General features: G+C 42.2%; 1 protein-coding gene across 1 annotated transcript in view; it reads left to right on the top strand.

Annotated features, from left to right (window-relative positions):
• The window catches only part of TXLNG (taxilin gamma), a 54472-nt gene that overhangs the window by 15577 nt on the left and 22375 nt on the right, over positions 1-16520 (top strand). The window contains exons 2-3 of the mRNA XM_049766797.1: positions 11561-11858; positions 15070-15161. Coding sequence (XP_049622754.1) covers positions 11561-11858; positions 15070-15161 — 390 coding nt within the window. The remainder of the gene's footprint in view (positions 1-11560; positions 11859-15069; positions 15162-16520) is intronic.

The raw sequence follows: 16520 nt of genomic DNA, 5'->3' as shown, positions 1-16520 counted from the left end.
CGCCATATTTTAAACTAGGGACTGCGATTGTTGCTTAGGTAGGAGAATGGACTGATGAACACATTGAACATTTGAGTGAAAGATTTGGTCTTCTGGTTCTTTAAGGGAAAAAGGCAAATAGAAATTCATTTCGAAACTCTGTTCTGTTGGTTTCATTTTCATTTGAGATTGGAATTTAAATAAACATTTCCTCCCCTTGTTTTTCCTAAAAGCAGACACTGTCTTAGAGAACCTTGTTCTTTGCTAGAACTCTGTTCCTCTTAAAAACAAGAGCAGGCCCAGAGAGATAGTACTCTGAGTAAGGCATTTACTTTGCATACGGCTAACCCTAATTTGATCCCTGGCAGCAGATATGGTCCCCTAAGCACTGCTGGGTGTGCCCCACAAATGGGAAAAATGAAAAAAATTAAATGAAAGGCTTATCAGAAAATAATCGATGGGCCCAGAGCAATAGTACAGCTGGCAGGGCGCTTGCCTTGTATGTGGCTGGCCTAGATTTGAGCCCTGGTACCCCAAATGGTCCCCAAAACCCTGCCTGAAATGATCCCTGAGTACAGAGGCAGGATTAAGGTCTGAGCACTGGCAGGTGTTACCCTAAAGCCAGACAAAACCGGGCCCGGAGAGATAGCACAGCGGCGTTTGCCTTGCAAGCAGCCGATCCAGGACCAAAGGTGGTTGGTTCGAATCCCGGTGTCCCATATGGTCCCCCGTGCCTGCCAGGAGCTATTTCTGAGCAGACAGCCAGGAGTAGCCCCTGAGCACTGCCGGGTGTGACCCAAAAACCCAAAAAAAAAAAAAAAAAAAAAGCCAGACAAAACCAAACCAGTCAGACCTGGCTCTAAGTATGAAAGCAGAAGCTGGTCTGCTATAAGAATGAGTCCCTTACCCTCCCTCTCTGCCCCAGCAGCCACTTGGTTTCCTTCTGGTAGTGCTTTTTCTTGTATCTTTGGTTGGTTTGGATACCACTCATGGCAGTGCTCAGGAACTTCTCTGCGCTCAAGGGTTATTCCTGGCAGTACATGGGAAACATATGCCATGCTGGGGATCAAACTGAACTCGGTTGCATTCAAGGCAAGTACCCTAAGTCCTGTCCTGTCTCTCCAGCTCAGCTGGAAATGATTTTCTTTTTTCCTTTTTGTCTTATCTGGTGCCTGCATTCATATAAGGATTATGCAACTGCTTTATAATTTGGGAAGCTAGAAAGTATACTGGGAGCTAAACCTCTGTGCTAAGGAGACATGCCTGAATTGAATCTGCATGCAACACTTAAACTCTATCCCATTGTGGTCTCTGGTCTAATAATTTATTGTACTTTTTTGTTTGAGCTTTGGGTTATTTTGGGGAGGGCACACCCAGAAATTCTCAGGACTTACTCTTGGCTCTGTGCTCAGGTATCAGTCCCAACAGGGCTGTGTGCGGAGATTTAGGTTGGGGGAAGGAACTATATATTGTGCCTGAAATCAAACCCGAGTCCAGGGTTGGCTGTGTGCAAGACAAATGCCCTTTCACTGTACTGTCTCTCAGCCCAGAAATTTGTTTTTACAATGTATTATTATTATTATTATTTTGGTTTGGGGCCACATCTGGTGGTGACCAGGGCTTATTCCTATTCTTTGCTCTGGGATCACTTTTGGTGGGCTTCGGGAGGGATTGTTGGGGTGCCAGGCCTGGCAGTGTACAAGGCAATCACCCTGTCCTTATCTCTGTACTCTTTCTCCCTTCCTCTAGAAGTCATGTTTGGGTATATCTATCCTCCATATTTATGTATGACGGGCTCAGCCAGGAGAAGAAAGAACAGAAAGATAGAACAGAAGATAATGTGTGTCATTGTGGGGCAGACCATGGACTTGGAAACTGTAACTTCCAGGGTTCAACTGTGTGGCCTAAGGCATGACACTTAATTTTATCAGGCATAGTTTGCTCCCTGCCAAATGTAGATATAGTACCTGTCATGAGGACTTAGTTCCTTTATAAAAGTGCTTACAGATGTGTTTGAGTGTAGGATTTGCTGTCTAAGGGTTAGCTGCTGTTGCTGTGATTATTTGTAACTGAGACTGTATTTGAGAAAAAGCATCCAGAATGGCTATCAGGGTAGAGTAGGAAGTTTATTGGCCCTATAATAAAGCCTCTTCGACTACAGAGATGATAGCTAAGAAATAAGTTAAAATTTAAATAAGGTGATTTTAATAATTTGCTTCATATCAAATAGCCCAGTGTAGAGTCTCAAGTTGGTTCTTTTTTTGTTTTGTTTTGTTTTGTTTTGTTTTGTTTTTTGGTTCTTGAATAGTCTTTCTAGTGCACAAATTGGGGCCTGCTATTTTAAGTGTTAGGCTCATGTTTTATTCAAGGCCAACTTGAACTGGGCTTTTTTATTTATAAATAAAATTTTGTAGAGTATAATTTCTATTAACAAATGTGAACGAGTCTCAAATGTGCTAATACAGACTACGCTGGCCTGTTGCATAAGCATGACAGTTCATTCTCTGTTAGGCTGCAGAAATTTTTTTTATTCTATAAAATCTTTATTTAAGCACCATGATTACAAGCATGATAATAGTTGCATTTCAGTCATAAACAGAACACCCCCTTCACCTATGAGTTTTAAGAAAAATTAAAGACTTTATGGTAATAGTGCCCAGAGACAATAGAGATGAGGGCCGGGAGGACCAGCTCACAATATGAAGCTCACCATAGAGTGGTGAGTGCAGTTAGGGAAATAACTACACAAGCAATCAGCATGACACTGTTAATCTGTGAGAGAAGTAGAATGCCGTTCTCGAATACAGGCAGGGTGGGTAGGCTGCAGAAATTTTGTGAGTGAAGTTTTGAGCAGCTTCCCTGCCCTATGCAATATCTAAGCATGGTAAAGATGGTTTTATTCTCAGATTCACTCCTGAATCAGTCGCTTCACCAAACTCTTTCCCTTGAGTTGACATGCACCCCTACCTTTGGATTAGCCCCTTTTCTTTTCTGCTATTTCATTTCTGCTGATCCAAGCCAGCATATTTTGAGTTAACCAGCAGAAGGAGCTCAAATTTGGGGGGGGGGGTCACACCCAGCAGTGCTAAGGAGGTACTCCTGGCTCTGTGCTCAGAAATCTGGGGAAATAGAGGGAAATCCTATTAAGTTTCCAAGTCCACCAAAACGCACGAGCCCAATAGATGAGAATCTAAAAGCAACAATGAATGCCTTAGCAATGGAAATCCAGGAATCACTAACCTGCAAGATTAAGAAATTTATAGATGGGCCCAGAGAGATAGCACAGCGGCGTTTGCCTTGCAAGCAGCCGATCCAGGACCAAAGGTGGTTGGTTCGAATCCCGGTGTCCCATATGGTCCCCCGTGCCTGCCAGGCACTATTTCTGAGCAGACAGCCAGGAGTAACCCCTGAGCAACGCCGGGTGTAGCCCCCCCCAAAAAAAATTTTATAGATGAACTATTCAGTCAACTCAAAGAAGAACTTTTGCAACAGATGAAAGAATCCATACAATTGGAACTAGGGGAAATAAAGAACATGTTAGCAAGCCATAATAGCAGAATTACACAGTTAGAAGAATGCATAGAGGAATTTGAGGAAAAACTACAAAATAACAATGACAAAGAAGTCAATAAGAAAGCAAGAGACAAAAAAAAAAGAAAGCAAGAGACAAAACATTGGAAGAAATGAACAAAGATAAAAGAAATAACCTACGAATTGTAGAAAAAAACAGAAGGGGAGAAGGGAAAGGAGAAGAACAGGTGGTGAGGGAATTAATAGCAGAGAATTTTCCCACCCTCTGGAAAGAGACACCAGCACAAATCCAGGAAGCAAAAAGAGTCCCTAATAAAATAGACCCTAACAGACCAACACCAAGGCATATAGTAATCCAACTGGCAAAAAAAGAAAAAGACGGAATTTTTGGGGGGGTTTTGGGTCACACCAGGTAGTGCTCAGGGTTACTCCTGGCTGTCTGCTCAGAAATAGTTCCTGGAAGGCACGGGGAATCATATGGGACACCGGGGTTCGAACCAACCACCTTTGGTCCTGGATCGACAAGGCAAACACCGCTGTGCTATCTCTCCGGGCCCAAAGACGAATTTTTTAAAGCAATAAGGTAAAGAAAAACCCTCAAATACAAGGGAAATGACATTAGAATAAAACCTCCCATTTGAAAAAATTCAAGCAAGAAGGCAGTGGAGTGACATTTAAACTACTGAATGAAAGAAACTTCCAACCTAGAGTACACTACCCAGCAAAACACTCATTTTTATGGGAAGGAGAACTAAAAAATTCTTCAACAAAAAAAGAACTCACACTCTTTGCACTAACCAAACCATCTTTAAATGAACTTCTCAAAGATGTCCTGCACAATCCAAACCCCCAATTGTAATAACAACCACTCTACTCAATACAATAGCACAACAACCCTCTCTGGCGGTAATCTCTTTAAATGTCAACGGGCTAAATTCCCCCATTAAAAGACACAGAGTAGAGGGATGGATCAAAAAATAAAATCCAGATATCTGCTGCCTCCAAGAAACATACCTAAAAGAATAGGACAGGCACAGGCTTAGATTTAAAGGATGGAAATAAATTATTCAAGCCAATGAAAAACAAAAAAAGCTGGGACAGCCATTCTTATATTAGACCAAGTTGCATTCAACCTCAGGAAAGTGCTCAGAGACCAAGAGGGTCACTACCTACTTATCAGGGGAACATTAGACCAAGAAGTACTAACTCTAGTCAATATTTATATGCCGACTGCAGAGCCTGCAAAATATGTAAGGCATTTGCTCACAAATCTAGAGAAACATATGGAAGGAATTGTGATATTAGTAGGAGATTTCAATTATCCACTATCACCACTAGACTGATCTACCAGGCAGAAAACTAGCAAAGACATAGGAGACTTAATGAGAAGTTAGAGGAAATAGGACTAATGGACCTATACAGGTCTCTCCACCCCAAGAAAGCAGAATATACATTCTTCTCAAGTGCTCATGGAACCTTCTCTAGAATACACCGTATCTTGGGATATAAATCTAACTTGCACAAAGTCACAAATATAAGGATTATTAGAAGCTCCCCATCAGACCATTATGCAACAGAGATCAAGAGCGATTGTAAAAAGAAAATGTGGAGAAAATCCAACACCTGGAGATTAAACAACATGCTATTCAACAACAGCTGGATCAAAGAGGAAATCAAGGAAGAAATAAAAAGATTCCTTGAGACGAATGATAATGAAGAGACAAGCTGTCAAAATCTGTGGGACACAGCAAAAGCAGTAATTAGGGTGATAGCAATACAGGCCTATGTCAGGAGAGAGAAAAATGATAAAATCAACAGTTTACAAGGACACCTTAAAGATCTGGAGAAACAACAACAAAGAAATCCAAACACAACCAGAAGAAAAGAAATAATAAAAACCAGGGCAGAAATAAGCAACATAGAAACAAAGAAAACAATACAAAAAAATCAATGAGACCAAGAGCTGGTTTTTGAAAGAATAAACAAGATAGACAAACCACTGGCAAGACTTGCCCAAAAAAAGGGAAAACACCCAAATAAATAGAATCACAAATGAAAGGGGAGAGATTACAACAGAACCCCAAGAAAACAACGACATCATGAGGGCATACTATGAACAACTATGTTGTATATGAAAATATTTCCATAAGATTATCCTTTGCCTATTGTTCCACCTTGACTCTCCAGGTCGGGGCGCTATTGAGAGACAAATAAATAGCTTAGGTTCCTGGCGTTGGGGGGTCTTTTGCCAGAGTTGGCTGGCTGGCTCCAGGTGTTTTGGAACTAGCAGCAGGCTGACAAAGGACTCTCCTCACCCAACCTTTTAACCCTTAACCCTCCTATCTGTGTGAATTATTTGCTGCAGATAAATATTACCAAGATCACCCCCCAAAGAGGGAACAAGGGGATGGGAACCAATTTCTCATTCTGGGAGCTCTTTGCAGATACTCAAACAATCAACAAAGGTGTAAACGGGACCCAACAAATGGGGCAACACACCTATACTCAGTTAGGCTAGAGAACCCCGAAGAAACCGACAGATTTCTGGAAAAATATCATTTCCCAAGACTGATAAAGAGGATGTAGAAAGCCTAAACAGTTCAATCACATCTGAGGAAATCGAAACAGTAATTAAAATACTCCTCCAAGAACAAAAGTCCAGGTCCAGATGATTTCACAAGTGAATTTTATCAAACATTTCGAGAAGAATTACAACTACTGATTCTCAGGCTCTTCCAAAACATCAAAAAGACAGGAATCCTTCCTAACTCCTTTTACGAGGCGAATATCACACTCATTCCCAAAGATGACAAAGACACTGCCAAGAAAGAGAACTACAGGCTCAAGTTGTTGCTGTTTCCTCATGTCAGGATGTCATGGTAAAACTGGTGCAAGTTGGTACCGGGGCGGCGTTCGGAATTTCCCTGGGTGGAGTCTGGTTCCTGGTGCTGTTGCTCGGACCTGTGTCAGTTTCATGTCTGGGATCTGGGATTCTGGGTTGGTTGCCCTATCTCACCATCTAGCGGTATGATACAATTGGGAGACATGTCATCCTTTGCCCTGAGCAAAAACCAAAATTGCTATTTACAGAAGACTGACCTTGACAGACACGGACTGGACAGAACCTAGCAAGGGACCAGTGAGGAAGATCCTAGACTAGGCCTCAGCTTCGGTTCATACGAAAACCAAGATCTCTAATCCCAGAGGTCTGACTTTGACAACTGTAACTGAGCAGAACATCTAGAACCATGCTGAAAGACTATAGCCTAGGCTCTGACCTAGGATTTGAGCAAAAACCAAGTCCACTAACCACAGAAGACTGATTACAATAACAGTGATGGGACAGAAATCCTAGAACCATAAAAAAAAAAAAACCTCTCTTCTAGCCTTCGCCCTATGATCTACAGTCCAGGGGTCCTCAAACTTTTTAAACAGGGCCAGTTCACTGTCCCTCAGACCACTGGAGGGTCTGACTATAGTAAAAACAAAACTTATGAACGAATTCTTATGCACACTGCATATATCTTATTTTGCAATGAAGAAACAAAACAGATACAAATACAATATGTGGCCACGGGCCATAGTTTGAGGACCACTGATACACAAATAGCAAGATCTTCAGCTACAGAGGCGGGATGTCATTGCCCACATCTGAGCGGAAAGTCTTCTGGCACCATAAAACGACCTTGGGGTGTGTAAAAGATTGAGTACAGAGCCTGTGGTTGTTCCCAAACCATGTATCTCTTAGGCCAAGGGAATTCCAATTCTAATTTCCCCAATGTTTACTGTGCTATGCAAAAAAAACTTTTTTAAGAAGTTGCTGGTCGGGCTGGGCGGTGGCGCTGGAGGTAAGGTGCCTGCCTTGCCTGCGCTAGCCTAGGACGGACCGCGGTTCGATCCCCCGGCGTCCCATATGGTCCCCCAAGAAGCCAGGAGCAACTTCTGAGCGCATAGCCAGGAGTGACCCCTGAGCGTCACAGGGTGTGGCCCAAAAACCAAAAACCAAAAAAAAAAAAAAAAAAAAAAAAGAAGTTGCTGGTCTGTTTTTTTCTTGTTTTTGCTTTTATTTTTGATATTGTTTGTTTGTTTGTTTTTGGTTTGTTTCTTCATAGCTGATGGTTTTGGTTTTTGGTTTACTCTTTTTATTTTCTTAATTCTTTTTGTACTTTTTTTGTTACTTATTGGTTTTTTGTTTTGTTCTGTTTTTGTCTAGTCTCGTTTTGATTTGTTTTGGTATTTATTTCTTCTTTCCCCTTTCTTCTTCCAAAGGGATACTTACAGCACCTAGATGGACCCCTCCCATATCCCTTCTTATATCTCCAATAGAGCCACATTACTGGAATCACCTTGATCAGCATCATAATTGGAGGGAGAAAAATAGATGGTACCAAGACCAGTCAGTTGTATGTCCATTTGGTGGAAATAAAAAGCGATCATACTTGATTACAAAATCCAAAGTCAACGACAACAGAAATGATAACCAATCTACATCAAGCTGTACATGGGGGAACAGTTGCACTAGCATTACGGGGGGGGGGGTAGAGGAAGGGGAAGTGGGATGCATGCTGGAAACGGGTAGAAGGAAGACAACACTGGTGGTGGGAATGCCCTCATTCATTATTACTATGTGCTTTAAATATTAATGTGAAATATTTGTAATTCACTTTGCCCACAATATAGAAAAATAAAGACTGTAAAGCATCATGCATCAGGGGATGATGAGATTAAAGAAACCAAATCCTTATGTTAAAACATATGACTAATCATCTAAGGTTGATAAATCAAATCCTGTGCTTTCTGCTTTGGGGAGAAAAGAAAAAAGGCAGCCTCTTTGAAAAATGCTTTGGCAGTGTGAATACCTTCCAGTTCGTTCTCCTCAGATTTTACTGAAGTGCATCCATGTGCAAGCCAACAACACTATTTGAAGTGGCCTCAAGATGGACTGAGCCCAAACTTCAGACCACATAAGAATGGGCACACTGGTGTGTTCATTCATACTCTGCAGCATGAGAAAGAACCACCTCTACTACAGCAGCACACATGGGCTTTACAGAGCATTGGGAGGGAGGGAGGCACAAGAAAAAAAAAAACGATTATAGGAACCATGGTCTCACAGTTCCAAAGCAGGAATGCTAATAGACACTACTGGAATGCTGCATAGGGATTCATTGTGTGAGTAGGGCTCTCCAGGATACTTGGTGACATTCTATTTTCTTGATCTAGAAGGGTGAATACAGATATTCACTTTGGGAAAATTCATTAAGCCTAAAAATTTAGGATTTGTATACTTTTCAGAATGTATATTTTACTTCAGTATGGTTTATTTTTAAATTTGCAGTTTATGCATTATTCAAGAGATATGAAGAATCAAAACAACTATTTTCCACTAGGTAGACTAGAGATGTGTTGCTTTTGATGAGACTTAAAATAATGTGTACATAATACTGTTTCTTTAAAAATTGGGTGCACTGGGCCGGAGAGATAGCATGGAGGTAAGGCGTTTGCCTTTCATGCAGAAGGTCATCCAGCATCCCATATGGTCCCAGTGCCTGCCAGGAGCAATTTCTGAGCATGGAGCCAGGAGTAACCCCTGAGCACTGCTGGGTGTGACCCAAAAAAACCACCAAAAAAATTGGGTGCACTTATGGAGAAGCAAGTTGTTTTCAGAGTAAACTAATTCAGATTAAAAAAAAAAAAAACTAAAAATTCTGAAAAAGCTAAAAAATTTTCTTCCTTCCTCCCAACACTTGGCATTGTTCAGGGGCTTTATGGGGTGCTGGGAATTGAACTCAGGTTAGCTGTGTGCAAATCAAGCACCTTACTCATTATACTGTCTGTCTCTTTAACCCCATAGATTAAAATTCTTTTAAAAAATTAAAAATTTACTTTCGTAGGTACTCAAGGGTAATGCAAAGTGATTATAGTATACATGTAACTGCTAGTTCCACTTTTTTGTTTTTGATTGTTTGGGGGACCATACCTAGAGATGTTCAGGGCTTCCTCCTGACTCTGCACTCAGGAATTAGTCCTGGTGGTGCTCAGGTGACCATATGGGATACCAACCATATGAGATGCCAGAGATCGAATCCAGGTATGGTTGCATACAATCAAGTGCCCTATCCTGCCCTACCTGGTTTCATCCACTTCAAATATGTTCCTATTGTGTGTGTGTTTATGTGTGTGTGTGTGTGTGTGTGTGTGTGTGTTTGGGCCACACCCAGCAGTCCTCAGGGCATAAACCTATCTCTGTGCTCAGGGATCACTCCTAGGTGGGCTCTGGAGGACCACTGTGGATCAAACCCAGATCAGATATGTGCAAGGCCAGCATCTGACCGAGGTCTAGATACTAGTTACCTAGCATTTGACCTAGATACTAGGTCTCTGGCCATCCACCTCTACTTTATATCTGATAATAAACACCAAGTGGCCTCTAGATTGTTTGGAACCCTTTACACCACAACAGTATAGAGAAAAACTGACCCTATTACTACCACCACCGCAGTTTGTGGGGTGAGCTGAGGCCACATCTAATGGTGCACAGTGGTGCTCTAGGGGGCAGTCCTGCCAATGCTTAGGGGCTCTATGTGATCCCAGGATCTAGCCTGGGTTGGCTATGTATAAGGAAAACACCTTAATCCCCCTGTACTGTCTTTTTAGAAATTGGAAAAGAAGCCTCCTTTCCCCTCCATTTCTAAATATTAAATTTCAAACTTATTGCCATTAGGGTAAGAAAAGAACAATAAAGGCTGGAGCAATAGCACAGTGGGTAGGGCATTTGCCTTGCATGCTGCTGACCCAAGTTCAATCCTTGGCATCCCATATGGTGCCCTGAGCACTGCTAGGAGTGATTCCTGAGTGCAGAGCCCTGAGCACTTCTGGGTATGGCACTCCCAAAACCAAACAGCAAAACCAGAAAAGTGCTATGAAATAACAATATGGACCTTTAACTATTGATGGAAGTCTGCTAAAAGATGCTGAAAATGGAAGCGTGCTGATTTCTAATGTAATAGAATTTCTCAGAAACATAATGAGAATGAGCCCACATAATGCTGCCAATGGTGTCTATTCATCTCTGTCATATATGAGGAAGAAGGGCGGCAGTTCTGGAACTTGAGGATTTGGGGGGTTTTGTCCTCTGTCATCTTTCAGTGCTTCGGAGACCTGTGTACTCAGCCCTTGTGGGGCTTGTGGGAGGTTTAGTGATTCTGTCTCATTACCTGTGGAGGGGTGTTCCCAACTGGCTGTCCGGCCATGCTGGGAAGTGTAGTCCTTGGTCAGGTCAGCAGGACCAGCTTCCAAGGGATGTAGGAGGTATGAGAGTGGGGCTTTGCTGGATCATTTATAAGGCACTTCAGCTGTGCCAACTTGAGAACAAGATGAGAATCAATTCTGGTCTATAAATTTGGATCATTTTCGATATATTAAGATGCAAATTATTTGGAGTCATAATTTTTTACAGGGATTTACATCTAAATGGGATTTTTTTCTTTGCTATCTTTGGTACCACTTAATTATTTGGTCTGTTTGTTTATTAATTTACTTGTGGGGCCGGAGAAATAGCATGGAGGTAAGGCGTTTGCCTCGCATGCAGGATGGTGGTTCGAATCCCGGCATCCCACATGGTCCTCTGAGCGTAGAGACAGGAGTAACTCCTGAGCGTTGCTGGGTGTGACCCAAAAAAATTAATTTATTTGTACAGTGCCCAGAATTAAGGGCTCTTCCTCTGAGCCACATCCCCCTCTAAATTTTTTGCCATATCTTTTTGATCTGAAGTTTAATTTTTCTTTGTGGGTATACTGCTGGATTAAGTATATCTACTTCACAATTAGGCCACATTTCATGAAAATGTAGAGCTATCAAATTTGTATCAATTTTATAAATCATTAGGGAAAAAAAACATTGTCAGCCAATCCTAGTTCATGAGTTATTTTATATCAGATCCAGGGCCACTAAGCTACATCCCCAGCCTTTGGGACTATTGGTTATAAATATTAATTGCAGCTGATTTATCCCCCTCTTCCATCTTTTATCTCCTCCCCCTTTCCTCTAGTTTGTGATGGGCACAATGGAAGAAGCTGGAATGTGTGGGCTAGGGGTGAAGGCAGATCTGCTGCATAGCTCGCAGTCCAATGATATTCTTCAGCGTCAAGACTCAAATTGTGGGACAAGTCACACACATTCTCTGGAAGAGAATGAAGGGCGTAACTTTATAGCAAAGAAGAATTTGGTGGGTCCTGCATTCTGCAAACAAGAGCCAAGAGAGGGAATTCCTGGACGAGAAGCTCGAACAGATCCCCCTGATGGTCAGCAAACTTCGGAGTGCTGCAGGAGCAAAGAAAAAACACTAGGTAATTTCACTTCGGGGGTGGCGCTTCCCTTGAGCGGCTCGTCCTGTTGATGTTTCTGCAGTGCGGGATGGGGTGGGCAATGAATATAGCCAGTGCCGGTTTGAGGTTGGGTAGTAGTTAAGACGTCTATTGTGCCCCATCAGGATTGGCTACCCTGCCTGCCTGCCACCATTTAGTACAGGAGGCTAAGATAGCCGAGTCATAGGGCATTTCATTATTTTTCTGACATAATCCAAAATTGACTGTCTTGAAAAAAACTCAGATCAACCTGGTGGAATCAGTATTTGGCTTCCCAGTTTGCTTTTTTTTTGGTGGGGGGGAGGTGGCTGCACTCGGCAGTATTCAGGAATTACTCCTGGCTCTGCACTCAGAAATCGCTCCTGGCAGGCTCGGCAGACCTTTATGGGATGCCAGGAACCGAAATGGTTCCTTCCTTGGTCAGCGGCATGCAAGGAAAAACACACTGCTGTTGTGTTATTGCTCTGATTCCCCTCGGTTTGCATTTGTAATGTAGCCTGAGCAAGATGTACTGTGAAACTATTAATTCGATCACTTACTTTGGAATTGTCTTGCATGTGGCCAATCAGAGTTCATTCTCCAGCATCCCATATGGTGTTCTGAGCCCTACCACAAGTGATCTCTGAGCACTTCTGGGTGTGGCTCCCAAACTGAAAACGGAACAAAAAAATGAGTTACCCTTCTTGTTAGCGGTTTTCTGCTAAGTTGGAAAATGAGTTTATAGAAATATGAAAAATAGTTTAAATTTTTAATTTCAAAATCAGCAGCCTCAATTACATGGATAAAAAACAAGGTCCAGAGAGATAGTGCAGTAAGTAAGAAGCTTATTTGCCTTGCACACAGCCTAACCCGATTTGATCCCTGGCATTACATAAGGTCTCCCTAGCCTTCCCAGGAGTAAGCCCTGGACACAGCTGGGTATGCCCTCTCTCTGTCACTGCAACCTAAATAAACAAAAACCAACAAAAAAGCAGAAAATATTTTAGAAAGTGGTATAATGTTCCCATGTGAGCCAGCAGTTCTACTTGTTGTTTTGTTCCCAAGAGGATTGAAAACATGTACACAAGTATTGACAGGATTATTCATAATAATACCCCAAAATCAAACAGCACACTTCTCTCTCAACTGCTGAGTGAGTATAGAAAATGTGGCCGAGCTGTCCGGTGGGATCTCAGCCAGCCCTGAGGAGGAAGCAGCGCAGTTTATGTGCAGAGCCGTGAAAACTTGATGCTGAGTGAAGAAACCCAGACAAATGACCACACGTGGTGTGATCTCTTTGATACCAAGTATCCAGAGTTGGAAGATCCATGGGGATAGACGGAACTAGGGGTTGCCTGGGTCCAAGAGGGGGAGCCAATGGGGGGGCTTGCCAATGGTGTGGAGTTGCTGCTTGGGCAGATGATCACGTTCTATGGTGGTGTGACCTGGGACACTCACTGCTTGGGGGACCATATCTGGTGCCAAGATCAAACTGGGGTCAACTACATGTAAGACCTTATGTCCTATATTATCTCTCCAGGCCTACAAGTGGGGAGTTATACAATAGCTCAGCAAAAATTAAAATAATTAAAAACAAGCAAACAAACAAAACCACCTAGATACAATGTGAGTTTTAAAATCTTAGGATGATGGGGCCAAAGCACTGGTGCTAGAGGTAAGGATTATGCCTTGTAAGCACTAGCCTAGGACAGACCTAGGTTCGATCCCCCAGCATCCCATATGGTCCCCCAAGCCAGGAGTGGTTTCTGAGCACCTAGCCAGGAGTAACCCCTGAGTGTCAATGTTTATGGCCCAAAAACAAAAAAAAAATCTTAGGGTGAGGCTCAAGAGTTATCTATGCAAGGCAGAACCCAGGTTTACCCCCTGGTGTTTTATGACTCCCTCTTAAGTGGTGCCAGTGGTGCCCTGAGCACTGTCAAGTGGGGCATAAAAGCCAGTAAATGATCTTGGCCCAGAGAGATAGCTCAAAGGATTTAGCGCATTTTTTTGCATTGTGGAGACCCAGGTTTGAGCCCCACCACTGGGAGCAACACTGGTCAAGCAATAGCCCCCAAGCACTGTCAGGTGTGGCCTCAAACCAACAACAATAACAGCAGCAACAAGAATCATCAGGAAAAGCAGGTCACTCACTTCTGGTTATATTCAGTAATATTGTTCCCCAGTCTCTTGAAACATTTGAGTCTTGTGAGCACACTCAGCAATGCCAGCCTGGGGACCAACTTTGAGCCGTCTCTTCAGCTCTCTTTGAACATTTTTATTGGCTTTAGCTGAAAGAGAAATTTGATATTAAAACTTTATAGAGGAGAATATTATTTTGGGGGTAGTCCACACCCTGCAGCACTCAGGGCTTACTCCTGGCTCTATACTCCAGGATCACTCCTGGCGTTGTTTGGGGAACCAGATGAGATATCGGGAATTGAACCCCAGTGGGCCTTGTGCAAGGCACATGCCCTTCCCTTAGTACTATCTCTTCATCCCCTATATAGAGAATACTCTATTTTGAAGTCAGTCTGCATGCCAAAGGCATTTTAATAAATATAGTTAATGAAATAGCACACATTCAAGAGTGAAGTAAGCATTTAAAAGATGATGACAGCACTACCACTAGCTTCAAATACACATCACTTACTTTAAAACACCATTTCTTTGATCTCAGCCACCTGTTTCTCTGTCCAAGTTCTTAAAATACTACATTATCTCTTTTCCCAAAGACAAGAACTGTCTTTGATGGCCTTTATTTACTCTATGCTAAGTTAATATGCAAGATAGTTATGAAATCAGAAGTTGTGTAAATTATTCATAGGAAAAGATACATCTTCAGTGGGCAGGGTAATAGGCTGAAATTCCCTTTGAACTTCTCTATTTGTGCTTGGTTAGGAGGAAGCTTATAAAATATTCTGCCCTTTGTAATTTGCCCTTTGTCTTACCTTGGACCACATTGGTTAAGCAAGGGAAGTTTAAGTGGAGAAAATTGAGGTGACGGTGGGAAAGGGAGGGGTGACTGCTACTCCAGAATTTAAAAATAGCTTTCTTAATTTAGCTGGTAAATCTCTTATCACCAGTTATAAAGAAGATACAATTTATAGATAAAAAATTTTTTCACTTTGGCTGTCAGAACATAGGAAGTATCATGTAGAGTTTACAGGTTAGATTTTATCTCATTTTTTTCTGGAACTTTTGTCTTATTAATTAGGAAAAGAAGTTTTATTATTGATGCAAGCCCTACACACTCTTTCAACTCCAGAGGAGAAACTGGCAGCTCTCTGTAAGAAATATGCTGATCTTGTGAGTATTAAGCCAAAGGAATGAGGTCCATATAAAGGACAGCAAAATGTGTATATGCTGGCTAAGCTTTCAAAAATATGGGTTTGGTTTACTTTTTTTTTTTTGTATGTGGTGCCGGGAATCAAACCCAGGGCATCACACATGCAAGGCAAGTTCTCTACTACCGAGCTCCATTCCCAGGTGCTTTTGGTAGTTTCTTATGTCAACTTTTATTTGTTTTGGTTTGGGGACCACATTAGTGACATTCAGGGCTTACTCCTAACTCTGCACTCATAGATCGCCCCTGGCTGGCTTGGGGGAACAATATGTGATGCTGGGCATCAAACCCGGGCTGGCTGCATCCCCTACCCACTCTAGCCCTGTAAAAGTAATTTAATTAACATTTAAAGAGGAGAATCTGATTTATTGAGGCTTTTAGGTTTTTGTTTTGTTTTTGACCACACCCAGCTGTGCTCAGGGATCACTCCTGGTGGGGTTAAGGGCACTCTGTGCTGTGCCAGAGATTGACCAACTGAGTTCAACTGTGTTCAAGGCAAGCTCCTTAACCCTTGCACTATTTCTCCAACCCTCCTGGGATTTTTGGAGGGAGGTTAGACAGGGGATGGTTTGTAAAAGTAATTACTCCTACAAGGTCTTTGGGTTTTGAACCCAGGTCAGTTGTGTGCAGAGCAAGTGCCTTCACCCCTGTATGACCCTCTTTGGACTTTGTATTACTCCCTTTTCTAATGATACATATAGAATATTATAATCTTAAACTACAGCCTAAATTTTCTGATACCCAGACTTAGGAGTAATTCAGTGTGGGCTGCCCATTGAACCAGACCTTGGTCATTAAAAGTACTTGTAAGTGGGCCAGCCTTTTCATTCCTGTGTTGTGGTATGCTTGATGCCAGTTAGGGTGTAGTGGTTCCTGTATTTATCTTTTCCCAAGGGAATTTGGAGATAAAGTCTAGAACCATTGTGATTAACATTGTGAGTTAGATAGTCTACTAAAACAATACTGCATTTCAGGAAATATCTATTTACCATCTGCTATCTGTAGGCATTTCTCTTTCTATCATGCCGAAGAAATTGATCTTGTTTGTTCAGGGCCTTTGTTATTTCAAGCAACATTAATTTTCTTTAAAATCATGGGAGCTGGGGCCAGAGTGATAGTACAGCGGGGAGAGTATTTGCCTTGTGTTTGCAACCTATATGGTGCTCTGAGCACAGCTGGTGTGGCCCCCCAAACAGTCACAAGAGCTATCTCAACACGGAGCCACTGTCATCTGTTTTAAGTGACAGCATGTGAAACTCATAGAACACTTTGAAGGAAGAATTGTGAGATTTTTTTAGTTTTGTTTTGGGGCCAGACCCTGC

Source organism: Suncus etruscus, chromosome X (genome assembly GCF_024139225.1).
Source record: "Suncus etruscus isolate mSunEtr1 chromosome X, mSunEtr1.pri.cur, whole genome shotgun sequence".
In the NCBI taxonomy this organism is placed as follows: Eukaryota; Metazoa; Chordata; class Mammalia; order Eulipotyphla; family Soricidae; genus Suncus; species Suncus etruscus.
The sequence above is the reverse complement of the archived record's forward strand: the minus strand, read 5'-3'. Positions and strand labels throughout refer to the sequence as shown.